The 22963-nt window shown below is 40.3% G+C and overlaps 1 protein-coding gene across 1 annotated transcript in view; it reads right to left on the minus strand.

Moving 5' to 3' along the window:
- Ush2a (usherin) overlaps positions 1–22963 on the minus strand; it is a 688259-nt gene that overhangs the window by 510511 nt on the left and 154785 nt on the right. Inside the window, 4 exon segments of the mRNA XM_028876752.2 lie at positions 642–902; positions 1906–2400; positions 8894–9052; positions 12168–12331. Of these exon segments, the coding sequence (XP_028732585.1) occupies positions 642–902; positions 1906–2400; positions 8894–9052; positions 12168–12331 (1079 nt within the window).

Genomic DNA, 22963 nt, shown 5'->3' on the forward strand with positions numbered 1-22963 from the left:
ATGGATATCCATTCAAAGCTACCTTCAACCTTCATAGTTTCAACCTGTTAAATTTAGGGCAGGTTTTGTTTTTTTTTTTTTTTAATATTTGTAGATTCAGCACATAGCAAAAATATACTTATTTTCTTCAATGCTCATGGAATTGAAAGTCCACTTTATGTGAGGAATAAAGTGGAAAATTAAGAATAAACCAGTTACCTTTATAAAGATACCATGAGAAAACTAAACTTTTGGCTCTCTTCCCTTATTTTAATTCTGATTGTTTTTAAACACACTTGGGAGTAGACTTTTTGATGTACTAGTTTATGTCATTGTGTAAACTTGATTACCTTAAAATTTTTTTGAAAAGAGAAAAAAGTTAATTGTAAAACTGAAAACTCTTTCACTGTTGGTAAACAATGACAAACACAAAGCAATATTAGCTTAAGTGCCCACCCATCCGACACTGGAAATCAACTGTTATTTGGGGGAAGGACCCCTGTACCCAAAGACTAGAGCTAGAATTAAGCTTTCTCCCCCACAAATGGATTCATAGCTAAATCATGACCTCTTTTCACCTCAAATGTCTTTTTGACCTTAATTTCCAGATAACACTTTCACTGAGGGGTTTTTAAATAAGAAGTCAAAGCATTGGTCTTTACCTGATTCTCCTGTTTTTTCTGAGGCCCAGGCCGATGACACACTGCCAGCCATATTCACAGCTAAGACCCTAAATGCATACTCTGTATGTGGCTCCAAGCCAGAGATGGACACATTGACTTGGGGAGGCTGAAGTGTGTTTTCACTCTTGTTGGGTGACTTTGAAGCTGGGTGAGGACTGAGCCAACCACTGCTCTCAAACACGCGACTTTCTTTAGTAGATGGCCATCTCTTCATGTATAATTCATATCTTACAATTATACCTAGAAAAGAGATAGTACATTGAAGTGACCTAGTCAAAGAGGCTATGTGGGGACTGGACATTAAGGCTGCTAGCATTTTAGTATTCTGACTATATTGCCTGTTGATTCTTTTCTAGGTGTAGAAATTTAGTGATCTATAAGACAGGTGTATATGAAAGCAGCAAAACTGATTGCAAAATAGCGTGAAGGCCATGTTATTTTGGGAGTAAGCAAATCAAAAGAAGTATAAATACAAAACAACCATAATTTACCATAGGTGAAATGAAACATTTGCAGAATGGGTACTCAAAATTTCTGCTAAGGATATCCAATACTTTTAGGGTACCTGCATATTCCACTTCCAGTTTGCATATTTTGAATTTATAATTGAATAATTAAACTGTGGATTTAATTACATATTTGACACAAGACAGATCTGCATAAATATTGTGTAGCTACTTGTATCTAAGTTTTTACCAAACAACAAAAAGTTTGATGCTAAGTTTTGCCATGATATGTACATAATCTAAATTAGTAAAAAGTTAGGAATGTGTGTCTGGCCTCTGCACCTCAAGGTTCAATTTTAAGAACACAAAAATTAACTTAATGGAATCAACTAGCCTATATACAATTTTTTGTATTATTTTATATCTTTTTCTTGCTTAAAAGAGAAAATTTGCAGCTTATGGGTGCCCTAACTTGTGACTCAGTCAAATATAATGCATTTTATAAGTGAGCATCCAATTATGAACATCATCTGTGTTGTGGCAGATGCCATTAAGAGCAAAGATAATATTAGCCTTTTAAAGAGCAATTTAATTGAATAGAATTTGTTCCTCAATTAGATGAAATATCTTCTTCTACTGTCCAGTAGAAATAGTATTTATATCTTCAGAAATCATTTCCCAGGCATATGGCTTACATTCACATAAGCAAAGAGAGATGCCCATCTTACTATATAATTCTTCATTTCTACTGTCTTGGTTTCCTAAAAGAAAGAGAATTCGAGGCATTAAATTCTTACCATTTGGTTTCCCCGGTGGAGACCATTCTATGTGGAGTTCTGAGGAACTGATTTTCCGTATTGCAGGTGGCCTCAGCCTTTGGGGAGGTGCCTGGGCTGTGGTTACTATAATGGGCAAGCTGTGTAAACAGCGCCCACTAGTACATCCCTGGACAGAAAAACGGTAGTAGCTGAATGGAACCAGATTCCAGATGGTAGCTGAGGTTTCCTGGCCTTCATAGGAGACACAGGGCTCAATGCTGTCCATAGGTGTGCATGATAAAACATACTTCTCTACAGGACCAGAGTGGTTGGGGAGTGCAGTCCAGGTAAGTGTCACAGAGTCAGAGCCAGCAGGAATGACATGAGTCAAGTTCAAATGTCCTTCTGAGACCTCTGGCTCCGTCTCATAAATGACAGCTGTGCTCCTGGTTGAACCATGCACATTGGAGGTCTCTATATAATATGAATATGACGTGTGTGGTGACAGGCTAGTGTCAAAGAAGTACTGAGTATCTGAAATAAAAAAGAAAAATCAGATAGTCAGAATTCACAATTGCCAAGGAATCATTTCCAATGGCCTTATTCTCATGCTATTTAATTCTGTAGTGTGCTGATCAACTCTTTAGAATCAGGGTGTATTTGATGCTTTTACAAGGGAAATCAGGCAACTACTGGTTGCTTTTATTGTCTAGTATGTTGTGAGTAAAGTGTTAAATGCATCAAAGATCACTTAGAAGTGTATTTCTGTCTGTGTTTTGTTCTCCTCAGGGTCCCCCTATAGAAGAACCCAGAGGAAGTTCTTGCAATCTCTGAAACACATATTTGCTTTCAGTACAACTGGTCTATTTGCCAAAAGCTGATACACAAGTCCAGCCCTCTGCAAACTGCCACCAAGGACCTACCCTTTCTCCTGCCTAATACTTTGACTGGCCCCTTCTTGACCAATTAAAATGACATACAACCATAAATGAATTTTGCCAAATCTTGGAGATATTTGTCAGTCACAGAGAGGTTGTACAAGAGAAGTTTGAGATGAGCAGAATCTCCATGCACGAATGATGGAAAGGTCAGGGAGAAGGTGGTAGAAAGCAGAGGTTGATAAACGAGAGGTATGTAGTGGCCATGAGTAGCTATGTGCCTAAATCCTCTATTCTCTACAGAGACAACAGCAAATACATTGCAGACCTATGAAACAAAGAAATGTCAGACTGCTGCTGACTGCTTCTTTGTGTGATTGTGTGGGTGTCCATGGAGTTTTCTGTCACAGGAAGCCTGAAGGTTTCTGCATATCTAGATGCCTAAGGAGTAACAGATACCTGGAGTCTAATTTTAATCCACAGTTTCTTGGATTTCTGAATGGAAATGACTCTATGTTGAGAGCCAGTGAACCACCCATGGGACTGCTTTGATTGGGGCAAGGTGACTTTAAACCTCTGGAAGGGCCAGATGTTGGACGCAGGAGGGAAAAGCTCAGAATGTGGTGGAGTGTTCACAAGAACCTGACTGTTGTAGAAAAAGCAGCTTCACCTGAAGTCAGTGCCATGGGGATGCCAAGGATGAAACTGGTCCACTGCACTTCAACACGCCGGTATCCTCAGGAGAAACTTCTGCTAAAGGCCAGAGGGAAATTATCCTCTCCTAAATGCCACTTAACGTGGCAGTTGAGGGATGAGAGACAGAGTAGTAGGCTTCACAATATAAGTGAGGACCTGAGCGGAGGTGCTTTCATTGTTCTGGGGACACATCCGTGCGATTTCTTCATGGAAACAACCATCACATGAATATCTCATGTGTTCTGCTGACCAAGGAGTATAGCATCCTCCACAGAAGTAAAGGATGAGAGAGACAGAGAAACATCACCACCACTGTTCAGAGAGGAGACCACTAGGGCTGAGACCCAGACTCCATTGCTAATGTGCTGCCATGGTGCCCTGAATGGAAGAAGCTTACCAAGGCTCTGTAATGAAAAACTCCCTGAGGACCTGCTTCTGATGGTGGCCAAGGAGGAGATTCACCCCAGGGTCAAGTACTTGCCAGATCATTGCATTTTCAAAATATGTGGTCTTATCTCCAAGGCTGAGAATGTGTAAGAGCAGTGTTGCTTGATAAGAAACAACCACCCTGCAGTTTCCTGTGAAAAAACTTATTGTCTAGTATGTTGTGAGTAAAGTGTTGAATGCATCAAAGAACAGTTAGAAGTATATTTCTGTCTGTGTTTTGTTCTCCATGGGGTCCCCCTATAGAAGAACTCCTCATCCCTGCAATCATCCTGCAGGAGAAATAACAGTTTATACCAATAGCAAATCGGGAACAAGGACTTTGCCATGAGGTCACACCTGCCTACTGACTTCTCTGTTTTCTGCTCTGAGTCCCTGAAGAGGATGGGTGTGTCCTCCCATTATGACTTTTTTTATCAGCATACATAAAATAATGAGTTTTATTGTAACACTTTCATCCATTGACACACTCTACTTTCATCATTTTCCTCTCTCATGTCCGTACCTCCTCCTTCTGGCTCTAGTTTTTCTTCTCAGATACACTCCACTTCTATCTCCATATCTTTTACAAAATACCGGCATCCAACATATGAGAGAAGCATGTGTGATAATCCTGTGTCTAGTCTGGCTTATTCCACTCACTATGATAGCATCCCATCCATCTTCCTCTAGATTATAAAGAAAAATTTTATTCTTCCTGATGGATAAGTAATAGTCTATCATGTAAACTGAATCCATTAATTTTCCTTAGCCATGTTTCCTTCAATTAGTACCTATGGTGATTCCATATCATGTTCACGATGAATAATGTCACAATGATCATTGGCACACCTGGATCAGTAATACATAACTGTTAGTTCCTCTTCATAAGGTTTATTTTTATTTTTAATTATGTGTATTTCTGTGTATGTGTCTAGGTAAGTGCACATGAAGGTAGTTGCCTGTGGAAGTCCAAAGAAGTTTTATAAGTGGTTGTGATCCACCAGCAGAGATCCTGGGAACCAAACTCAGGTCAGGTCTTCTGCAAATGTATTATATGCACTTAAGCACTGAACTACCTCTCCAACCCCATAGCTAGGTTTATTTTTGTTTTGTTTTGTTTTGCTGTGGCTCAAACCTAGGACCTCAAGTGTACTAGGCAAACATGTTATCACTGAGCTACATTTTCAACCCCTTACTCAGTTCCTGGAGTTGAAAATGTATGTCATCAGCAAGGATGATGACTTTCAGTTTTAAGTTCCATCTCTCTATCATGTCTGGTATTCCTTTGTTTTCAATATATATAACATACATTGTTTGGAAGGCAACACTATTAATATATGTGTGTATATACAAAACTTACTGAGAAGGTCTTAAAAATAAAACACTAAATAAAGGATGCTGTTGTCTTTGATAACTGTGTTCTTCTCACTGATGATATAGCAGAGGCCTTTAGAAAGCCAGGTGTAGGGTGGGGGTGGGGAGTTACCGCAAAGTGCTGAGTGGGGGGTAGAAGTCTAAAGCGCTAACTTGAGGGCTGGAGAGATTGCTCAGTGGTTAAGTTCTTGCTGAACAAGCATGAGGACTGGAATTCAAATCCCCAGTACTCATATAAATACCAGATTATGTCAGTTGTCTGTAATTCCAGTTTCATAAGGCTGAGATAGCAGTTTCCCAGAGTAAGCTGGCTAGTGATTGACATATTGATAAGCTCTGGGTTTGGCTAAGAGACTAAGTGAGTGTATACGGGGCCTCCATAAACACATGCAAACACAAGCACACATCTATACACATAAAATACATATATAAACATATGCACATGCCAAACACACACACACACACACACACACACACACACACACACACACACAAACATATTCTCCCCCCTCTCAAAAATGGAAACAAATAAATAAATCATAATAAAAACAAAGTGCTAACTCAATCACATACTCTTCTACTTCTCACAGCATGTGGGATGTCTACCAGTTAACATTTTATTTCGGGAACCACTGAATATACTATAACTTAGTTACCAGCTTTATGCAGAAACTTTCAAATGATCCCCCATAATGAGTGTGTCTTGCTGTTGGTTTTAATGTCAATTCATACAGTGTGTTATTACCAAAGAAAAGTCATTCAAAAGCTTTAAAGATGATAATATAGAGGTAAATGATGATGGTAAGGAAATACTCTCCGAGAGCATCCCTTAGGACTCCAGGCTAGCCAGGGGAAGTTTCTATACTAATGAGGAATTCTATAATGGTCTCGACTAAATGATCAAACTTGCTTGGAAGACAACACTATTAATTTTCTTTGAAAAGTTCAGCGGTTCTCCTCCTCTAATTCCAACTGCCTTCGTTTAACCCACAGATCTGTGCTCGTTCGGCTGAATAGAAATAGTGTTTCCTTTTCATGTTATTCAGGCTACCCAGGCACTGAGGCTGGAGCAATAAACACAGGGTATTATTAGAATGCTGGAAAGTTCTGACCGTGCTCACTGATTGCGCCCACTGTTCAAATGCCATCATGCAGATAACTTTCACATCATTAATTATGATGGTTGTCGACAAATGCTAGATGTGGCATTTTTAATGAAAAATAATGTTTTAGGAAATAATACTTTATTTAATAGGATTATGGAAATGTCTTAGTGAATGAGTGCATATTTATTACCTACAAAACCATTGTTTGGATTCTACGTTAGTACAATCACACAAAAAGCCTTGGTGCTGTATTCCTATGTACCATTTTATCAAGTAGATCACAACATGCTACTGTGAGGAACATGGATTGAATGGACCACTGATGGGTTCAAATTAAATTCAAGGCTGCTTGGAAAATGGAGCCAGTCTGGTTGCATCTTCAGAGATAATTCAATCAGTAGTCCTGTCAACTCAGAAACCATTTGCAATATTTTTATAACTCCCTCTTTCCCCTGTCACTAAAGTTTAAGTTTCAGAACACCTGGATCCTGCTGACTTTTGGAAGAAAATAGACATTTTAGTAGCAGGTTTTTGGATGCTTTGCCAACATGGCAGATGTGGACAGATGTTTGCTTCCCATCCCAACCTGCATTGTGAAGTTCAGAATTTCCATTAACTCCACAGAAGACTAGAAATGGGGAAGGGATATTTAGCGTGAAGAGAAAGTGGAGGACACAATAAAAAGTAGGTGCAAGACATGATTAGATTACATTTGGAATGTAATCTGCTGATATAATAGATAAAAAAAAAGTGTCTGTCGTTTACTTAGGAGCTTTGAGGCCAGACAGTATGTAAAACCTGGCTTTCTTCCATCCATGTTAAAGAAGGCTGTGGAATGCCAGTCTTTTAACTTTGATTTACGTGCATGTTAAAGATGCTTATTCATGTTACATAAGAATTGGAGGGCATGTGAGGTGGCCTTACAGGTAAAAGTGCTTCTTGAGCAAGGTTGACAACCTGAGGCAGGTACCTGGAAACCTCCCTGGGAAGAGGGTGCTGACTCTCCAAAGGTTGTGCTCCAACCTCTGCATATGTGGCATGGCATGCATGCATACACAATCACAATAAAGAAAACGCAACATTTGAAAGAAAAGGAGTGCAAAAGACAAGGAAACGGTAGCTTCAGTGGGTTCCACTCTTTTAAGATTTCCTAAGGCAGTTTTCTAAAATAGTCTGTAGTTAAGCAGGACTAGAAGCAGAAGCTGACAGAGCTGTGAGCCTATCAACAAACAACCAAAAAACCCTTCAGTGTATTAAGGATGCCGTATTTAAGGCACCTGAGTTCAATTAAAAATGATAATTTCCTTCAGCTGAAGCGCCAGCCCGCCCCACCCAGAGAAGCACACTTTGTCAGGACTAACGGGAAGGAGCCTGAGCTGCTGGAGCCCATTCCATATGAATTCATGGCCTAATGTACAACAAGAAATAAAAGACCTGGACTGTATAGGGCTTTTCTTACATAAAAAAAAACAAAAACGATAATTTCCTGAAATTGAACATCAACAAGCTCATTTCATAGGCTTACAAAAGTTACTGAGTCCCGATCAGAATTCTTGCTTGTGTTCTTAGCATCTCTGTTTCAATGTAAGCCTTTGGTGCTGTGCTGCAGCTGTGTGAACGAGGCACCATTTACATAAAGTTATATCATATGAATCACTATTAGTAAGTATCATGATTCAGATTTCAAAATCTGCACTACCTCAGAATTAAAAAAACATGATCGGGGCACAGTCATGTACGCTTATAATTCCAGCACTCCAGTGCCAGCCTGGGTCATGAGAGACTCTGTCCGTAAGCCTGAGAAGACGAGAATTGGAACTCTTGACAAATTTCTGTAATATATCCTTCCAGAGAAAACTGTAGTCTACTTGATGTCACACTTTCAACCTTTGTAAACTGAAATGTAACAATTCATATGTTTTTATACCTTTTAATTTCTTCAATCCGAATGTTATAGTGTTCCTCCACTGATTTGCAAGACACACTTTTTCATGGCCTATAACATTTTTAGCAGTGTAGTAGGATTGATTATGTTTTGCAGATACCATACTGTAAGACTTCTGGATGTCTGAATCATTTTTAACATTTTAATATTACAAACCATATAGGAGTGGATATGGGATTTTTGTGTTCATTTGTAGCTTTTTATTTACGATAAAATTTCTATGGTAAGTATGAGTCCAATGATACATGATATGATGGGAAGACATTTCATATATTTTTAACAATTTAATGTGTGCAAAAGGCTATGCTTGTGAACCAGTACAAACACTCTGAAGTTCATTAATGTTCCAGTTTTGATAAACCAATCATGATGGATGCACTCACAGCTTTCCTCTCAGGAAAGTCGACAATCATCTTACCAAACACTATACATCTTATTTTCATTGTGTTTTTTTGATTCCTAGTGAGATTTATAATTCTCGCTGCATGAGACACTCTTTGCTCACAGAAGGAACTATGACGTTTTCCCTCAATGTCAGAGAATTTGACTGACATCCACTCTTAGAATACCACATCTTTCCATGACCAAATCCTAAAACTCACGGTATGGGAGCTGATCTTCAGTTGTGTAGATTTCAGAACCATCCCTGAGCAGAGTGTAAGTAAGCCAGTGGGCATTGGGAAAAACAGGTGGACTCCAGGAGAGACTGATGGAGGAAGAACTTTGAACCCGTCCTCTGGGTGGAGGTTGCTGGGTTGGAGCTAAATGGCAATGGAGAGAGCATGTATTAACAGAAGCAATCGATAAACACACTAGGAAACTGAAGTACGATGCCCAGCAAAGAAGTCTTTCTGATTCAGGGTCACTTTATCAAGATGACGTGTGGTTTACCAAGACATTAATAAACAAAGGGTATGCATCACTAACTCTCTAAGACAAAGCTTTTTATCTACAAGCATAAGACACACCTGTGGGTCAGAGCAGCTGACATAGATGGGGTTAGGTGAAAACCACGGGGCAGTCGAGCATTTCTGCACCTTAGTTTTTGTTTTTTTTTTTAATCTTAACATTTATTTTTCTACTGAATTTAAAAACAAACACAAGATTCCCTTGAAACTTGATATTTAAATGGCATACTTCTGAGATGGTGAATAGTTTTCCATTCTACTAAGTACAAGGTCAACTTTACTTCAAATGCAGTAATTTCAAGGACTAATGCTTGGTGACATAAATAGATATGAGTGTCAAAAATCTAAACATTGTCATGAGTTCAAGGCCAACCTGATCTACAAAGCAAGTTCCAGGACAGCCAAAGCTGTTACATAGAGAAACCTTGTTTCAAAAAGAAAAAACAAAAACAAAATCTAAACATTGTGAAATGTAAATCCTGTTTGGGACTAGACTAGTACTTGTGAAGTGTGTTCTTATGTTTAGATCGCTCACCCTGCATATAGAGCACTCATCCGATTGCAGCGGAATATAAAAACTGACTCTGGAAGCCCTATCCTTTTCTATCACCAATTTTCCTGTATTCTAGAGGAATCTTCCAATTTTCAAGTGTGAGCTTTGTTATTTTCCCAGAATACACAGAAGAGATAGAGGGAAAAAGAAATCTGAGAAAACAACTTCCAAAGTTCAAGCTCTACCTACTCTGAAAGAGGGATCTAGTGGAACTTGCCACTGAATGAGCCATCAGGGGTCCACAGAGCTATATGACTGACTTTTAAAACCACAATCCTTTTTTTCAAGAGATATTTTCAAAAAACTTGCAAAGAACTGAAACCATTAAAATAGTTATAGATATTTTATACAAAATATCTGAAGCCATCTGGTGAATCTTTCAGGGTCTCAAGATAAAAGACTAAATTGCATTCCAAATATATGTAACATGGGAGAGACTGATAAAAAGACTTTTCTTCTAAAATGTATGGTAATAGCAAAACTCTTGCAGTTCCAGTATATTGGTCTCATATCTCTTCTGTTAACAGAATTACTAAATGTCTTATTTTCATATAATTATGAATGAAATGGTCTCGATTTTGCTTTGAGGTTAATATTCTTAAATGCAAGTGAGCTATGAATGGTTAAAACATATGAATATATGCATTTGCATATATATAGTTTTGTTGAAGTTCAAACATATAAGTTTAGAACAAGCTATAATTTACTAGGAAGCAATGCAAAAAAACTATTTAATCCCCAATTTTCTTCTGTCTTTCTGATCCAGGGAGGTGAGCAGCTCTTGAAAGGATGAAATTAAGTGATGGGAAAAAAGCGACTTGACCAACAGAGAGGGCATCACTACTTTCATTATATGCAGTCCTCAGCAATTTGGAAGTTATATCCCAGGATCCCACTGGGAACTTCCTGTCCCTCTCCCCACTAATCAGAGACGATATGGATAAACTATCATCAGTATGTTTCCAGGAAATAGGAAATACAGCTATGGAAATCATCCTGTGGTTACAGCCTGTGTGGAGGGACACCATGAGCTACTTTGGGATTTTCAGGAAAACCTTTATTTATTTATTTATTTATTTATTTATTTATTTATTTATTTATTTATTTATTTATGGTTTTTCGAGACAGGGTTTCTCTGTGTAGCTTTGCGCCTTTCCTCACTCTATAGCCCAGACTGGCCTCGAACTCACAGAGATCCTCCTGCCTCTGCCTCCCGAGTCCTGGGATTAAAGGTGTGCACCATCACCGCCCAGCAGGAAAACCTTTTGACACCTGTTAATTACAGATAATAGCCAGAAGCAGCTCACAGTCTCAGTAACAGGTTCCATACTAATGTCTGCCCGTGCCCTCACATTCTTGTCAAGTTTGTTAACTGAATGGCTGTTATTCACATGTAAGCCATTGTAGATCCCACTATCCCTACTCTCTCCCTCTCAGTCTTCCCCTTCTCTTTCTCCTTCTCTCTCCTTTCCCACCTCCCTTAAATGTAGAGAGTGGACTTCCAGGTATGCTGTTTTCCCAGACAAACTGGCCAGCTATGGCGTCAGGATGTGAGACTCTTCTAGCATCTGACTCATGACAGACCAAGAGTCTCATGAGGAGAGTATGCACAGAACAGTATACTGCAGAGCGCTCTTTATCACATGTCCAGGAGCCTTAGGAATTCTTGGAAAGCATGGATACATGGTCTTAGAGTAAACACAGGAACATGATCCACAGTTATAAATTGAAGGACTGCAGGCAACCTTCAGCAGTCAATTTGGGGCATTGAAGAGTGGTACAAAGTCAGAAGACACTAAAATGCCATATTTGAGTAAAATAAGTAAAATTATAAATGTAGGATGCAGACTCATGACTAATACGAAATAGGAAGTAGCAAGAACAGAATAGCAATTACAGGACTCAGTATAGTGTGAAAGTAATAACTATAAAATTATAATATTAATAAACATCATTAGAATAGTGTTCGTGAAACTTTAAGCATAGTACATGAAACTTGTAATAAATAACAAAGCTTCTATTTGTTATAGTAAATTACTTGGAAATACATTTGGGAGCTAAGGTAACCAATTGGCTTTGTTTAAATAGTAATATCATGGTTTTAACAGTAAATGTCGATGTTTTGGGAAAATCTCCTCATCTGGGGGAAATGGGAAATGTGCTTCCTTTGCGAGTGATTTCATTCCAGCAGACCACTGTGAGTGTTTTACTACCAGCGTAATCATTCCAGAAATTTCAATTATTTAATCAAGGAAAAGCACGCAGATTTCATTTAGTGTGATTAACAAATTTGCTGTAGTTTACTTCTTCAGACTGTGCCTGGGACTTTTTAAGGAGTTCTCAATGAGGAAAGCACTGAGCCTTTTCCCTGGTCCTGGCGCATCACGTGCCAGCGTTGGGAGAAAATGGACTTACTTTTGCTGCAGCCTAGTAGATTGTTGGCATCCAAGTGGCTTGCACCAGGAACACAAGCGTCACACTTGGAGCCAGTGACAAACGGTTTGCAGAAACACTGGCCTGTGACCACATCACAAGTTTCATTCAAGGCTCCTGCCAGATGACAGTGACAAGGCTGGCATCTGAAAACAAGACAAATAAAGCACAGGAGAAGAGCACTCTCGTTAATAATGCACAGTGTATGTCATAACTATCAATAACACTGTGGCTGAATACGGCTTGCTTTTGCTGGCATATTGAAAAGGACGCCTGAACTGCACGAACACAAGATAAAACGAAACAGAACAGATCTTTATCAAGATGCCGCTCATGCTCAAATCCATGCAAAGATTTCTTTTCGTTAATGGATTAATGGGCCTCAAAAAGAGGCCCAGGGAGATGGCTCAGTGGGTAAAGTACTTGCTGAGCAAGCATGGGAACCTGGGCTTGGATCAACAGCATCCATGTGAACACCAGCTTGGCGGCAAGTACCTGTTACTCGGCATTCAGCGATGGAGACAGAAAGGTCCTGCCTGTGTTGCCCAGGCAGTCTAGAAGAATCAGTGAGCTCAAGATCCCATGAGAGACCTGATCTCCAAAAGCAAGGTACAGAGTAACTGCAGAGGTTATCCAGTAATGACATTTGGCCTCTATACACAGACACAAGCACACAGATACGAGCATGTGCACACATACACCACACACACACACACACCGCTCTGGCCAGGCATGGTGGTGCACACCTAAATATGGGAGCCAGAGGGAGGAGAAGCAGGAGTTCCCAGTTGCAGAGTGAGTTTATGACCAGCCTGGCCTACATGAGGCTTTGTCTCAGTAACTCCCAGAAAAGCTTTTACGTGCCATGGTGCATTGTCACAATTAGCCTCAATACCAACTATGCAATAACATGAAAATTGTGTTTTCTTACAATGGAAGTTCTATGTTCAGCTAATTGTTTAAATTAGGCACTACAAAATTATTTTTATTTAAATATCTAGTTACAACACAGAAACTAAAAATAAGTTACTGCTCTCCCTAAAATTTTTCAAATTCTATTTTTTCATTCTATAAAGGCTAAATCTTGCTGACCTAATCAGATAGATTCTAAGTATTATTGATGCTTAATATGAGCTATATTTACATTTTGTGCACTGTATTAGTTTCATTTTTTTTTTTTTTTTTTGTTTCTGAGGTAAAATATTCTGACAAAAGCTACTTAAAGAGACAGGGTTAAATCTGGCCCCCAGTTGGAGGGGACACTCCATCATAGCTGGGAGGTCCAGAAGGAGGGACAGGAAATGGGAGATCATACACCATAGTCACTTCTAGAAAGCCGATGCCCACTGCTGCCCAGATCCTTTTCTCTACTGTACATTCAGAATCCCAGATAGGGAATGGCGCCACCTTCAGTGGACAGGTTTTCCCATCTCAATTTATACAACACAGTTACCTTAGGCCCATCTCCTACGAGATCCCAGATTTCGTCAATGTGACAATGAGCATTAACTATCATTTATACAGATAAGACTGGAGAAAATACAGTTACCCTGATGTTATAGGATAGGATAATTGGCATATTCACTGTAATATACAAGCTCTTAGACCTAAAATCATTTGTAATATTAGCAGTACTAACCCTTCAGTGTGATAGAGAGGGGAACCTATCTCCTCAGGGTAAATTATTCTCATGCATGGTCGTCCTGTGGCATTTCATTAGGCTAAGCTATCTGGACACTATAAAGATTAGAGATGTTTAAAAAAAAAAAAAAGCCCACTAAGACTACTTAAACAGGGACTTCCCATGCGGTACATTGAAAACAACGATAAATAAATTTCCCTACTTATTCTATAGAGAAACTAGTGGATATCGTGACTTCACCCTACTGCAAATTTTATGGCGTGATCTCTCGGGTAATCATTCAACACCCTTAAAAAAGCCGATAAAAGCTAAAGCTGCAAAATAAGCTGAAAATTTGTTTGATGGGCGAATCTGCCATTGGGAATAAATAAAGTACAGTTTCTCCTGAAAGTGGCAGTACCATAGTTGTCCTTTTTAATGGTCCCTATAAAAGGACCTTCCCTCCTACAAGCAACCCTGATGGTCTTTATCTAAACATATTGTACTAGAATTTCATCCCTAAATAGATTTTTTTTCAGGCAAAGTATTAGAGATGAGGAAAATTAAGCATTGGAATTAAAATGGAATCATAGAGGCAATGAAATGGCCGATTTGTTCTTAATTTCATTATGTACTATCACTTACAGTATATTGTTTGTAGGCTTTTAGTATAATACTAGTAAGCCCGAGCAGTAAGTGGTGGTCCTTTCTCTCCATTTGTATGTATATGTATATACATATATATTTATATATATGCATGCATATAGACTGCTCATGAGTAAGCGTCTCTTGAGTGTTTCCATTTTTATTGCCATTCACTCACGAGACAATCACACTTACTTTACATACAGTGCATTTAGAGTAATGGCTTGCAGTGTGTGACATAATTCCATCCCTTGAGGAAGCTCTGTTTCCTTCCAACCGACTGCTATCCACACTGCTCAGCATCGGCTATGTCAATATCCGTGGGATATTAACTTCTGAGTCCAAATGGAATAAATAAATCACTTCTTAGGAAAGCAAGCAATGTTTTGAGTAATTAAATGCATCTATTTCTGGTTTTATTGTCTCTTCTCCCAGCCGCTGTTGTATCGAACATATCCGACTTATTATAATTGCTTAGTTTCAGTAAGAGAGAATTTTCCTTAAGTGAAGTTCATCAGAGCGGATTTTCTAGAATATTATAGTTTGCTACCAGTCCAAAGGACACAGGGGATAATACTGTAATTAAGGCTTAAATGAAATGATTCCTATAAATTTCTCAACCACTCAAATACAATTTCAAACGTTTTGAAGACTCTTTAGCACATAAGCCACAAATTCGAGAGCAGTTCTTCAGATGCCCCTCCTTGGAGTACCAACCAAATGAAATATAATTCACATTTATTAAAACAAAATTAGACACAATAAAGGAGAAGACATCTTGGGCTTAGAAGAGAGGCAACAAACTAAGATGAATTGTGATATTGATTTTGCCAGGATAAATGGTTTTTGTCATATTAATAGAAAGAAACCTTTATTGCACAAACTCCCCGGGCACGGCCCGAGCTGGTCCCGCAATCTGTTTAAAATCTTCATTTTTCATCCTTATGGGAAAACCTCAGTTGCTAAATGGATTTCATGAAGAGTAATCTGTCAAGATTTATATAGATAAACAATTTGTGATGTTTATTGACCAGTTCATTATGATAAACAAAACAGGAGGGAGGCTCTGCTCCTGTCTGCCAGCATACCGCTGCTGTTCCCCCCTCTGCAAATCAGTACGTACCAGGTATACTGAGGAGATAATTGGCTTCTGTCTCTTAAATGACAAATCTCCTACCCTGTGCTTTCCTGGGAGTTTCTTTTAGTTATATAAACAGCACAAAAAGTCATCTTAATTATTATTATTGAAGAGACCCAACTCATAATAAAGACAGTGTGTTTTGCTAGTTGTGACATCGCTGGGAAGTTTATCTGAAGGGATACAGGGGGAGAGGTCACCCCTCCTGCTGGGACCACAGCTCACATATGCATGAAAGTGACTTCAATAAGGACTGACATAAGTACCATTCACTGAGGCCCAGTTATATTCCTGGATGGGAATCCATAGCAAAGATATAAAGGTGAGTGTTATGAGCTGCTCCTGTCCTCAGGGAGTGCACAGACTACTGGGAAAGACAGAAGGAGAGTGGAAGCTGGCAATAATGATGCCTGCAGAGTCTCTGGTGCAACACAGGATGAACAACTACCATGCGCTGCGGGGCCTGGGGGAGAGTACCAGCTAGCCATCACCATAGACTGAAATGGTGCAAAATCTAAAACTTTTTGTGCTGATAGGAAGCCTCAGGTGAAAAATCCCACCACTCATATAAGCAGTCACTATCAGAATACAGGTACATTTGACATATGGCACAAAATACCTTTAGGCTATGTAGATAAGTGTGTGTGTGTGTGTGTGTGTGTGTGTGTGTGTGTGAGAGAGAGAGAGAGAGAGAGAGAGAGAGAGAGAGAGAAGGGCATGGATGTAAATGTGTATGGCTGTGGCAGTCTATGTATGTGCATGCGGAAGTCAGTGGAATATATGTGAAAAGATAACACTCTTCTCCCTAATCCTTAGAGACAGGGCTTCTAACTGAACCAGAGCTCATCATTTCTTCCTGGCTGGCTGGCTAGGAAGCTCTTGGGATCTACATATCTCTGCCCCCAATGTTATAACGATTATAGCCGTATGCTGCCATTTCCAACCTTTTATATGAGTGCAGGGGGATTAGAACTCAGGTCTGAATGCTTGCACAATGTCATTGTTGTTTATTGGACAACCTGACACAAGCTTAGATCACATGGGAAGAAGAAATGTGATTGAAAAAAATGTCTCATTCCAAGTTGCTTTTGGTCGTAATGTTTCTTAAGTTGGACACACAACAATACTCTTACCCACTGACTATCTCCATGCCTTGCAATCAGAAGGCTTGGAAACTAAATAAGCATGGACACTAGTAGTCCATTAAGCTGGAAAAGTAAGGAAAAGACATGGTGGAATTAGGGTATTGGGAAATGAGCAAGTGAAGAGGGCTAGAATTGAAACATTTTCAGTAAATAAGATTATTGAAATGTGAGTGAAAATTTGATAGAAAGGGAACAAAGACTCCAGAGGAATTCCTGGGTTTGTAATTCCCTAACAGAATAGACATTATTCAACACAGAGCAAGAAAGAGGAAGAGTTTGCAAATCACTGACTCTTTTAGACAGGACTAACCAATGAGGAAAAGAAAATTAGACCCCAAGTCCAATTTAAGGAGCTGGGAAAAGAATATTTCACCATGAGCCACAGAACAGTGAGGATGTAACACACAGTCAGATGCACACACACTGCAGAGTGGTCACACACAGTCAGATGCACACACACTGCTGAGTGGTCACACACAGTCAGGATGCACACATACTGCTGAGTGGTCACCCAGTCAGGGTTCAATATACACTGCTGAGTGACCTGCTGATGGCAAGTCAATGACACTAGCTGATGTATCTTAAAAATGATTTTACTGAATGATTCACCAGGAGAGATATAGGCTTAGGATGGGACACCAGAAACAAGCGGAGAGTGACTGCTACATATAAGACATCAGCTGTTTTGAGCCTCACTAGTTTGTCATAATTGGGGGACTACTAAGGGGGGAATAGCTTCCCTGTCAGGGCTGACCTCAGCCGTATTTCTGAACAGCAGAGTTTTCTGCTGACTTCCAAGGCAGGATGCAGTGGGGGCCGGAGTGCCCTCTGTAGCAGCATGGCTTTCCCTAGACTAACACATTTACCTTTATGGTGTAGATCTGGCCACCAAGTTGTCTCACAAGCAAGCTTCTTAGTTCTCCTTTGTTACAGACTTCTAGAACATCTGCACACTCCTGGAGCTGGAGTTAGGTTTATGGGGCGAGGACATAGGGTGAGGAAAGGTCATATTTACATGGTTTAGTAAAGAGCAAGTGCGAGTGCTGGTATCTGACCCAGGAGAAGTGAACAGTTCAAGAACCAGATGCAGAAAACCTTCTCCTGGCTTGAAATCAGGAACTCATAAAATAGGCCATGCTGCACTCACACAGTGATCCCGGAGAGGAAACATCCCTGTCATCTACAGGAAACGAAGCTCACTAAGCATGTTCTGGACCCGAGGCCAGTCTCTCCTCCTTTGCTGACACTCCACATCACCTCTCAAGTACCTGAGATACAGAGTACTTTCGAGGAGAAGAGAGATTACATTGATTCTCCATGGCCACAGAACCAGATGGAAGAATAGGACAGAAAGTCACAGGAAGGAAACACTTTCTTCAATGTGAAGACCACACCTCTGACTCACAATCACAACTGCTTGTGTGCTCCTCACAAGACAGTGGATCTTCTAAATTCCATATTGTTAAGCAGAAGGTGAGAGGCCATTTACCAGGTATTCTGAAGTGGGGAGTGGTGTTGAGTAAGAAAAAAAAAATCTTCATTTCTCTTAAAGTTCTTCCTGGACCCACACAGTTAACGATTCTAAGAGGCTTGGTGGGATAGAGTGTGACAGTCTAGTCTGTCTCGTTACAGGTTCTGTAGTCTCTACCTACAGAGGACAAGACAATAAACATTTCAGCTTCTGTGAACATCATGATCTCCATTACAACTCAATTCTACTGCTGTCCTCAGAAAGCAGCTCTGAAATGTTGCACAAAGAAGGAGCATTATTGTGACCCAATTAAAAATGGGGATCAGGTCACATTAACCCCCAAGTTCCAGAAGGCTGACTTTTATCACAGGTTGAAGTTTAGTCCCCAACAATGTCTAAATCCTAATTGGTAGAACTTGAAATATGTTTTCTTTCTTGGTAAAATGAACTCAGCAAATATGGATTCTGACCCTGGATTATCAGGACTATTCAATGTGATCACACAGGTCTTTATAAAAGGATGGCAGAGTGGTATGGATGCAACAAAAAATAAAATGTGAGGAGTCAAGCTCAGAGAAGTGCTATTCTGAGCCTGTTAAGGCAAAGGAAGGAACTGTGAGTCACAGAATGTAAGGGATGAGGATATTGGAAATCACTTGGCCAAGAGCTTGTCTTGCGAGCAAGCAAGAGAACTTGTGTTCAATCCCCAGAAGACACATTATAACTAACAATGAAGAAAAAAAACCCAGCACAATCGCAGCCCAGGGGATGTGGAAACAGATCCCTGGGATTCACTGGCCAGCCAAACTAGCTTAAACAGAAAGTTCTAATGAGAAACCCTATCCAAAAAAAAAAAAAAAAAAAAAGTGGCGGGAGTGGGTAAACTGGGGCAATGACTCCATTGGTGGAGCGCTTGCTGTACAAGCATAAGGGCCTATGCTTGACCCTAGTACCCATGTGACAGCTAGGTCATGGCCATGTAAGCCTGTGAGCCCAGGACCAGAGTCAGAGAGCCAGGAGTCCTGGAGCATCTGGCCAGCTGGCCAAGCCTAAGCAGGGCTTTTCAGGTTCAATGAGAGATTTTTGTCTCAAAATACGAGGTGGGAAGAGACTGAGGAAAGCACTCAGTGCTAATCTCTGCCCTTAACGCCATGCACACACTCAGCACTATGACCCTCCCCCCCAACACAAACACTACTTCTCTTCAATCTCTGCCCTTAATGCCACGCTCACACACACAGGGCTATGACCACCCTCCCCTACAAATATTGCTTCTCTTCACCCATTAAAGAATGCAAGTAGACTCTAAGAGGAATCAAGAACAAGACAGTGGAGTTTCCAGAAGAAACACAGGTGGCCCGTTGACACCATGATTTTAGTCCACTGAAACTAATTTAGGACCTTTGACCTCCAGAATTATACGATAATAAATCCTTGTTTCTTTAAGACACTGAATTTGCAGTAATTTATTATATCCAGGAGCAAGTTAATATACCTGGTCTAGTGGGAAAGAAGAGCTGGACCCTCTCTGTCCTGATGCTCAGCTCTATACCTCGTCCCCAGTTTGTCACATCGAGGACATGACACTATTAATAACATACACAAGCTGGCATGCCTTGAAGAACCTTCCACGGTCTGTATTAAGGTAGAACAAACAGACAGGAGCCATAGATATTTCCTCCTAAGCAGAGCCCTTTGTCTTAGTCCTGCTGTCCACTAAAGGCAGAGTCTGTTTTCTCACTCCTGAATGTGGCGTGGTCTTGCGACTTCCATTAAAAACACCATCAGGCAGAAGTAGCCGTGTTCATCATGAGCCTCAAGTCTCTTTGTGTTCTTTTTTCTCTTTCCTGAAACTGTCCCCAACTTGTGATCCAACCCAGCCTGGACTGGGAGGGTGGGAAGCTGGTTGGAGTCGGTCACCTCTGTTATCCCAGATGACAGCCAACTGTCAAACAGAGTCACAGCAAAAGCCCAGGTCTGTGAAAAACATGTACCAAGTTTTACATCTCCACTGCATAAGAGGAGAATTCTTTGCAAGAAAGGTGTCTGCTTTTGTTTGAAGTCGCTGACGTGGTTCTCAGAGCAAGACTCATTGGAGATTGGGTATGCATAAAGCTGGCCAGAGCAAATCTATGACATGGTGTTCACATAGAGAGTTTCTGCTGTAAAGCCTAAATAATCCCAAGGCAGGACAATCTGACGATGTGTTCTTGAAGTCTAAGGTTTTAGAGACCTGCTCAGCCTCATGTCCTGGGCTCTTCCACCTGAGCACAATTACACTTTTGTGTGTGCCAGACTGGACACACTTAGCTCCTTGAGGCTTAAAACAAGGTAAACTGAACTAGTGACTCTAGATGGCTTTGAACATTAAAGAAGAAACATTATAAGTTGTGACATGTGGAAGTTATGTAAAAAAAAAAATAGGAGAGGGTACTAGAGGAACTGGAGATGCCTTCGCTCGAGGAAATAAGAATTGCTCACAGGTCCACTTAAAAATGACACCAGCAAGCTCATATGCCCCAGACACAGATGATCCAGATGTCACCCACTTTAATTTTTCCTTTCTTATTGTTTAGAGTTAGACAAATGGGATACACATTTTTGCTTTATTGATTTTTTTTTCACCCTGGACAGTTTTCTTGCTTCCTTGTTTTGGGGGCCAGTTAAGCCATGCATGCTGCCTGTATCAGAGGTAAATGTTTTCACTGGGATCAGCTTTTGGAAGAATGTGACCATGTTTTACCAATGGGTACACTTTAAAGAATGAAAACAGGCAAAGGCTTTTCCATCACAGGAAACTGCCATGGACTGGGGGTTCTGTCAACATTGCTGCAGTTTAGGATCAGTGTCTATATTATTATATTTATTTGGTCCTTTGGAATTATTTCTAAAGAGTATCGAAAACAAACCAAGAGAAATAACAACAATCACCACTCCAGCAGGCATTGCTCTTCTCCATAAAGAGGTATGAAGAAGGGAGGGGGTGAGAAAGAGTTCCTGAGAATGCAAAAGATGCCTGATGAGGGAGTCACAGTATTTCATGAAGATGATGTTTCTATATCTCTCCCCTCTCCCGCTTAACAATAGAACAGCTCACTGTAGACACTGGAAATTAATAAATTTATATAAGTAAACATCTACTGCAATACACATATGACACTACATGATTTTCTTTTTGTTTTTTAAATATTAGACGTAATTATTCCCTGAACTGTATATCTATATACTACTAGATTATAAATGAACTTTTTTGAGAAATGAAAAAAAAATGATTTTAGTTTCTCTGAGATAGGGTCTCATATAGCCCAGGCTAACCTTGACCTCACTCTGTAGCAGAGATTGGCCTGGGTTTTAATCATCCTTGACTCTCCTGCTTCTATCTCCCAAGTGATAGGATTACAGGCATACACTATCATAGTTGCATGCTAAAACTGTCTTATGCCGTATAAAAACCCATAGAGTTTAGTCAGTCCACTCTTCACTTTAAAAATAGATAACGTTGGTGTTGTATAATGACAGCAAGCAGAAGTCAGTAGAGACATCCAAGAAGACTGTCATTCAGAAAAGAAATAGGAATCATAACAGGGAACGAGTCCATTTGTTCCCCTCTCCCTGATGAGCAAACGCACATTGCAGCAATTCTCATGTCACAGTTTGAAGTACTTCCCCTCTATGACCTTGTGTGAGAGAAGGTCTCTCCTCAAGTGACTATCCATGTTAAAGTGAGAAGAGATAGCAGGATTCATCTGTGAAACAGGAGGGTCAGCGCTCATCACAAACTTTCCAAGTGACTGATTCCAAAAAGCACAAATGAGTCATGGGAAGCTGTGGTGATACTGTGTTCCCTAAAATATTGTGCACCCTAATAAACTTAACCGGGGTCAGAAAACAGAACAGCCACAATATTAAACATAGAGGTTAGGCAGTGGTAGCACACGCCTTTAATCCTAACATTCCAGAGGCAGAGATCCATCTGGATCACTGTGAGTTCAAAACCACACTGGAAACAGCCATGCATGGTGACTCAGGCCTTTAATCCCAGGAAGTGATGGCAGAAAGCAGGAAGGTATGTAAGGTGTGAGGACCAGGAACTAGGCCTGGTTAATCTTTTAGGCTTTGGAACAGCACAGTTCAGCTGAGAGGCATCCAGTCTGAGGAAACAGGATCAGCTGAGGAGTTGGCAAGGTGAGGTGGCTGTGGCATGTTCTGCTTCTCTGATCTTCCAGCTTTAATCCAATACCAGGCCCTGGGTTTGTTTTTATTAATAAGGCTGTCTAAGTTTCATGCTGCAGGAAGCTTTATCCTAATTATTTCTCTTTTAAAACAAAACTATTCTTTGTGTAAGTGCTCCTGTAGTGTATATGTGTGGTGTATATGTGTGCCTATGTGTACGTGTGTGGACAGACACCTGAGTGGGGGTATCTGATATCCTGCTATATCAGTGTCTACCCTATTCACTTGAGACAGGGCCTCTCACAAAACTTGAAGCTAGACTTGTGCCATTAAGTTCCAGTGACTCTCCCATGCCTCTCTTCCATAGCATTCCGTGTGTGCATATAAAAACACCTGGCTTTCTACGTGGGCTCTTGAGATTGGAGCGCACATCCTAACGGTTGCCCAGCAGGTGCTGTTACTTGGTGTTCTAGGACCGGGAGCTTCATTGCTTTCTTTTCTTCGTGAAGGAGCTTCCACAGCTCTTTCCAGTGTTAGCATGTGGATTATGTCCTTTCGTGTCCAGACTGAAAGGCTCTGAATCCC

Source organism: Peromyscus leucopus, chromosome 15 (genome assembly GCF_004664715.2).
Source record: "Peromyscus leucopus breed LL Stock chromosome 15, UCI_PerLeu_2.1, whole genome shotgun sequence".
Classification (NCBI taxonomy): Eukaryota; Metazoa; Chordata; class Mammalia; order Rodentia; family Cricetidae; genus Peromyscus; species Peromyscus leucopus.